The following is a 6,348-nucleotide window of genomic DNA, read 5'->3' as shown; positions in this document are numbered from 1 at the left end:
AAACAATAGGGTAAGTTTCACAAAGCATCATATTCAGCCTGACACAACAGCTAGGATGGCGAATGATGTCAGTGAAATGGGTATGGAGTTAGTGGTAGTTCAAAAGATGATTGCTTTGAGAAAATTGCAGCTTCTGCTAAACAGACATTTGTATTATGGTCACAAAGAGGCAGTGGAGGGTCGAGAGAGATGGTGGAGAGCTGGACCATGGTGTTGTCAGCACACATGTGGAAGCTGACTTCATGTCTGTAGTTGCTATTGACATTGGGAAAGATGTAGATGTGGACGAGGAGGAGGAAAATCGAAAGTTCAGGCACAAGTGAATCAATAGTGCTGGGAGGTGGAGGGAATTCATTGCAGGTTTTCGTATTGGTAAGAGGGAACCAAGAAAGTGCAGTCCCACCAAAAGTGGCCAATATCAGAGGTATGGAGAGTTCATGGGCGAGTTTGATGGCGGTTTGGAGGAATGGGTGGAGATGGTGAATTTTGAGACCACAAAGAGATTTGAAGCGGAGGAAGAGAATTTTAAATTTGAGCCATTGAGCGGATTGAAATCAAATGCGGGTCTCTGAAAACCATTGCATTGTCAAATCAGCCGGACGTTTTGGGGGATGGAGATGTACGGAAGAGTTTTGGATAGAAGGAAGATGGATGTTGGATTGTCAATGAGTAGTGAACAGGAGGAATAGTGTCAGGCTCTGGCCCACTTCTAGTTTTACTAAAACGTTTAGCCACTGTAGAATGAACTGATAAATATTTGCAATAAAATAAGAGAGAGAGGAATGTCAATGGAGAACGTTGACAGTCTGTCCCTAATACCATCCATAGTAAGTTCTCAGCTGCAATCCTGAACATGGATGTAACTGTCCTCGTGTCAAAATTTACATTTTAACTCCTTGTGTCCCTGGAGTCAGTGTATAATGTGGAGAATTCCGTTTCATTTTTAAATGAATCGTAAGGAGTGAACTTCATGACTACAATGACATGAAACCTCATGAGAAGCCGCTCATCATTGTGGGATCTGTCTTGTATGATTGCATGTTTCAGCCTGATGCCCAAGAGAGGTATGATTAAGATATTTTGCTGGACTTTGAGATATTTATGTTGTATGCACCATTTTATTAACATCGCAGATAAAGCTGCTGTATTGTGTTTGTTCAAATAACTGTCTCTAATCGCAATGTTCAGGGGTATAACCATGTTAGTGGAGACTTATCCCTTTATAAATCAGGGCCTATTAATATGTATCAGCTCAGAGTGACTACCGGAGCTGTGGGTTTCAGAAGAACACAGTTGGTGCTTCTCACATAAGTGGTATATCCGGTAATATTTCAAATTGAAGATATTTACTATCCCATTCGAGCAGCCATTGGAGTTCCCGGTAAGCTGCTATCTCCAGCTGTTAATGTTGCAAATCAATATTAAATCGACTGTTGTACTTGATAATGTTTTACTTGCTGAATGTTTAACACAGTTGTCTGTTCGGTTCGGTCAGTTGATGATGGGATGTCTGAAGGCTCCGCTCATTTGGTGTTGTAGCAGAAGCATAATGACTGTGATTATATTTGTACATCAAATGCTTGCATTAGTATTGGATGATGCACTGTACTGAATGCACTGTCTGATGATAGAATGCCCTCAGATTCTAAATGATCGGGATTTCTCCATTTCTCCCATGCTTCGAAACTCTGATGTATCTAGGTCCAAACTGCTCAAAGTTTCCTGATAAGACAGCCCCTTTAACACCAGGCGTTAACCTAGTGAAACGTCCCTGAAGTTCGCTCAATGCATGCATATTCCTCCTTAAATATGGGGAACAATGCTGTACAGAGTAGTCTGTGTTTCCCACCAACGTTTTAAGACCAGTTATCGCACCATCAGGGGTTGTCAACAGTTTCAAGTTGTGGATTTCGTTGATTTATAACGACACAGCTCACAGTAACAGTCTTACAAGGAGGCAGCACATTGTCCTCCTTCCCCAGCATCATGTGTCGGTCTCACTGGGATTTCAATATTTTGTTGGAAATGACTGTTATAAAATATGTCCTTATGGGAATCTAACGCTGCTTCAGAGGTCTGGCAACTGAAGTGAGTTTGTTGCTCACACTTTAACATCTCCTTCACTGATTCACTGCGGTTGAATTCATTTACAGCTGCTTGAATTTACTATAATAATAAATGTACTGGTTTTATGTTGCATCAGTTTGGACTGGATTTGTTGGAATCACGAGCCCTTCTAGTTAATTGCAGATTATAAAACCTAGTGTTGATCTATATTTGTTTGTTGAACAAACCCACAGTTTTACTCTGAACTTACAAATTATGAGAGATGAAATTTCAATTTTGTGTGTTCCGTCTGGAAGAGGCACTCGGTTTTGCGTATTCTTTGTATTGCAGATAGAGTTAACAGTGCAAGTTGTGGGAATGACGGTCCATCCTAACTCGTAAATGAATGTCCTGGGTTATTTGAGTGATGTGTACACGATGAGGTCAAACAACTTTCAGTATGTGTGCATACAGTAGTTTATTCGGAACTCTTAAACTAATTATATCTTTGCTCGCTGCATTCTATGCAAACTAACACTAAATAATAGTACATCAAAGATGCACACACTGCAATCATTTTCTGTGATGTGCCATTAATGACCAGATGGGAGAGAGAGAGAGAGAGAGAGAGAGAGAGAGAGAGAGAGCGAGCGAGAGAGAGAGAGAGAGAGAGAGAGAGAGAGACATCCACGTCATTATTTCTCAACTGACTAAATAACTAAATGGAACCAGTTATTTACCAACTGAAATGTTTACTTCACTTTGTTCGCTTTCCAAACCCTTCAGGACCTGCCTCCCCTCCAGTTCTCAAATGTCCTTTTCGTTGTCTCCCACCAATCCACTCACTGGTTCAGCCTCCATCGGTCTCTTCCTCCTGATCTAAATTCTGAAACGCAGCGCAGCGGCTCTCGACCTTTTCAGCTTTTGAGACAGCCTCTGTTGGCTCTCTTAACAAATAAAACAAAAACAGCTCCCCTGTCCCCTCTCGGCCATTGGTCTGGAGGCTAATCTGGATTTAAACAATTAGATTCTTTCCTAAGCCCTTCCACTGCGTCCAATGCTCATTTTCATTCGCCTGCATTTTTGTTTTCAAATCAATTTTCCAATCAATAGTTGATAATTGCTCTCAGAAGAATTCCCTGCCCGAAAGTGCTGGAATCTGCAACAAGGCTGTAAATTTCACACAGGATCCTGTCGAACTGCTGCTTTAGTTTGATCTCTGATCAATAATTTCTCTGTTTCCCTTTCTATCTCTTTCAGTTAACCTGTTGGCGATTCTGATCCTGTCCCGAGGAAAGTGCGGTCTCTCCAAATGTATCACTCGCTACCTGGTGGGAATGGCAGTGGCTGATCTCCTGGTCATTATTACAGATCCCATATTGAGGAGGCTTCCAGTGAATTATTTCCCAGATTCATTCCTGTCCCTTACTCCCATCTGCAGTTCAATTGTTTTCCTGATCTTTGCAATCACAATGGTTTCGGTATGGCTGACAGTCGCTTTCACCTTTGATCGATTTGTGACCATTAGTTGTGAGAAGTTGAAGACAAGATTTTGCACTGAGAGAACAGCGGCCATTGTTATCGGAACAGTGATTGTGCTGTGCTCTTTAGAAAGTGTTCCCTGGTACTTTATATATGAACCTAAATATATAATTAATAGTGTTCCTTGGGGCTGTATCACGAAACAGAGCTTCAGTACTTCCCCTGCATGGACCAGTTTTGTGCTGTTTCACCGCATTTTAACACCTTGTGTCCCGTTCTTTCTGATTCTGCTAATCAATGTTCTGACAGTCAGACGTATTTTAACGGCCAGTAGAGGCCGCAGGGGACTTCGGGGCCTCAGCACTGGAGAGAAGCCAAATGACCCTGAGATGGCGAATCGTAGGAAATCCATCATTTTGCTATTTAGTATATCTGGAAGTTTCATACTTTTATGGATAACGCAGGTTGTATTTAACATTTATAAGCGAATTACAAAACAATATAATTTCTCTATCAATGACCCTCATTTTATCACACAAAAAGCAGGTGGTATGCTGCAGCTTCTGAGTTCCTGCACCAACACGTGTATTTACACTGTGACCCAGACTAAATTCAGAGAGGAGCTGAAGAAGGCCCTGCTATACCCACTAAATCTAATTGTGAAATTCGTTAAATCATAGATAAAGCAAGGGTTTTCAAGTTCCAGCACTAAAATTCATTCCAGTCGGCATAGCCTAACTCATTGCAGGGCGGACCATTTTCTATTCACAGAATAGATCCCTGAGATGATTGTAAAGCTCATTTTGTAATATGTTATTAAACATCCGACCTAATGAGACTGGTTATCTTTGCAGAAGACACAGGCATTCTTTCTCAAAAATGACGGTGCTAAAGAGCACAGCTGAACATCATCTGAAGCAGCTCTGAATCAAAGAAGCTTCTGTTGGCTTGATGGCAAAGTGACAGGGTGGTGTACTGGTTAAGTCACTGCGTTAATAATCCAGAGGTCCATGCTAATGTCTTGGGAACACGGGTTCAAATCACCCCACAGCTGCTGGTGGAATTCAAATTCAAGTGATTCAGAAAAATGTGGAATCAAAGGCTTGTCTCAGTAATAGTGCCATGAAACTACCATCAACTGTCGTTAGAATCCATTTGGTTTTCTAATTCCCTTTGGGAAATGAAATCTCCCTTCCTTATCCGATCATTCCTGCATATGAATCCAAATCTTCGGCAATCTGTTTGACTTAACTGTTCTCTGAAATGCCTGAGCAAGCCATTCAGTTGTCAAGGACAATTGGGGATTGTCAGCAAAGGCTAGAGCTGCAAGCGAAACCCACGTCCCGTGAAATACTAAATAATATAAGATGGAGGATGAGTAAGTCACCCAGGAAAGTAAAGGCATGAATGAGGAAAGAGAGTGAAAATCAAACAATAAAAACAATAAGTGAGCATGACTAGCAGAACGAATTAAATATTAAATACAAAGAGAGAGAACAGAGCAGATAAATGTGGAAAAAAGAAGTCAAACAAAGAGAAGTGGCGTTCGACAGAGCAGGAGCATGAAGGACCGAAATATTAACACCTCAAAACCCAGGAAGAGGCGCACATTGTTTGCTGCAGAAAGCAATTATTTCTTTCTTTAAGTTGCATGCATACAACCTCTTTGAACATGGAAATATCTCAGAATATTTCATACACAGAATGGCGTCTGAAGGGTTGGAATCTGTTGGCACCAATGCGATTCCTGGTGCCAGGAGGAAAAGGCAGGGCGAACACAGCTATGGCCTTTCCGAGTCCTCCCCCATTCAAATCCCGACCACCAACGATCGTCCCCACAGCCTCCCGGACCCCAGGCGCGAGCTTACATTGTTGAACCACTTAAGTGCCCGGCGCAGGGATCTCCATCCATTTGAAGACGGAGGTACCCACCTCAAAGAATTGGGGGACAATCATACGGCCAGTGTCCCAACGTTATTGACAGCCCCAGTGGCGGTCAATGCTGGTACTGAAGAGGCCTTGGGACAGGTCCAGCATTGGAGCCTCGAACCTCTGGTAAGTGAGGCCGGGTCTCTGGGGCATCTGTCTGGCCCCGACAAGGGTGGGGGATTGGGGAGGGGGTGTAGTGGAGTGAGAATAAAGGATAAGGGAGGAGTTAAGGGCGGCACAGTGGCGCAGTGGTTAGCACTGCAGCCTCACAGCTCTAGCGAACCGGGTTCAATTCTGGGTACTGCCTGTGTGGAATTTGCAAGTTCTCCATGTGTTTGCGTCGGTTTCCTCCGGGTGCTCCGGTGTCCTCCCACATGCCTCCAGTGTCCTCCCACATGCCAAAGACTTGCAGGTTAATTGGCCATTATAAATTGCCCCTAGTATAGGTAGGTGGTAGGGAAATATAAGGACAGGTGGGGATGTGGTAGGAATATGGTATTAGTGTCGGATTAGTATAAATGGGTGGTTGATGGTCGGCACAGACTCGGTGGGCCGAAGGGCCTGTTTCAGTGCTGTATCTCTAAACTAAACTAAACTAAATATTGAGCTTTTTCCCATGGGTTTCCTCTGTTGGCCACAGATATCCACCAGAGGAGTGTCCCCGATGCCTGCAGGGAAGGTGCGCCGTATAATTAGGCGATGTCACGGCTGATGGAGGCAACCTAAGGTTCTTAATTGTCCTCTGCTTGGGAAGACCAGTATCCACCTGTCCCAACCCAAGCAAAATGGCGTGGCGAGGACCCATCTGCCTTCTGAATGCGACCCAATATGTTGGGGGATACATAAACTCTAACCGGAATTGTGGAGGCTGTTATGGCATTTGGCATGGAA

At 43.4% G+C, this 6,348-nt stretch overlaps 1 protein-coding gene across 1 annotated transcript; it reads left to right on the top strand.

The window, feature by feature from the left end:
* Window positions 1-437: 437 nt before the first annotated feature.
* LOC137381097 (probable G-protein coupled receptor 139) lies at window positions 438-4,208 on the top strand. The gene is made up of 3 exons (XM_068053486.1): window positions 438-564; window positions 1,343-1,381; window positions 3,307-4,208. The coding sequence occupies exons 1-3, from the start codon at window positions 438-440 to the stop codon at window positions 4,206-4,208; spliced, it is 1,068 nt and encodes a 355-aa protein (XP_067909587.1).
* Window positions 4,209-6,348: the final 2,140 nt, after the last annotated feature.

The sequence above is a fragment of the Heterodontus francisci genome, chromosome 21 (genome assembly GCF_036365525.1).
Source record: "Heterodontus francisci isolate sHetFra1 chromosome 21, sHetFra1.hap1, whole genome shotgun sequence".
Taxonomy (NCBI): Eukaryota; Metazoa; Chordata; class Chondrichthyes; order Heterodontiformes; family Heterodontidae; genus Heterodontus; species Heterodontus francisci.
The sequence above is the reverse complement of the archived record's forward strand: the minus strand, read 5'-3'. Positions and strand labels throughout refer to the sequence as shown.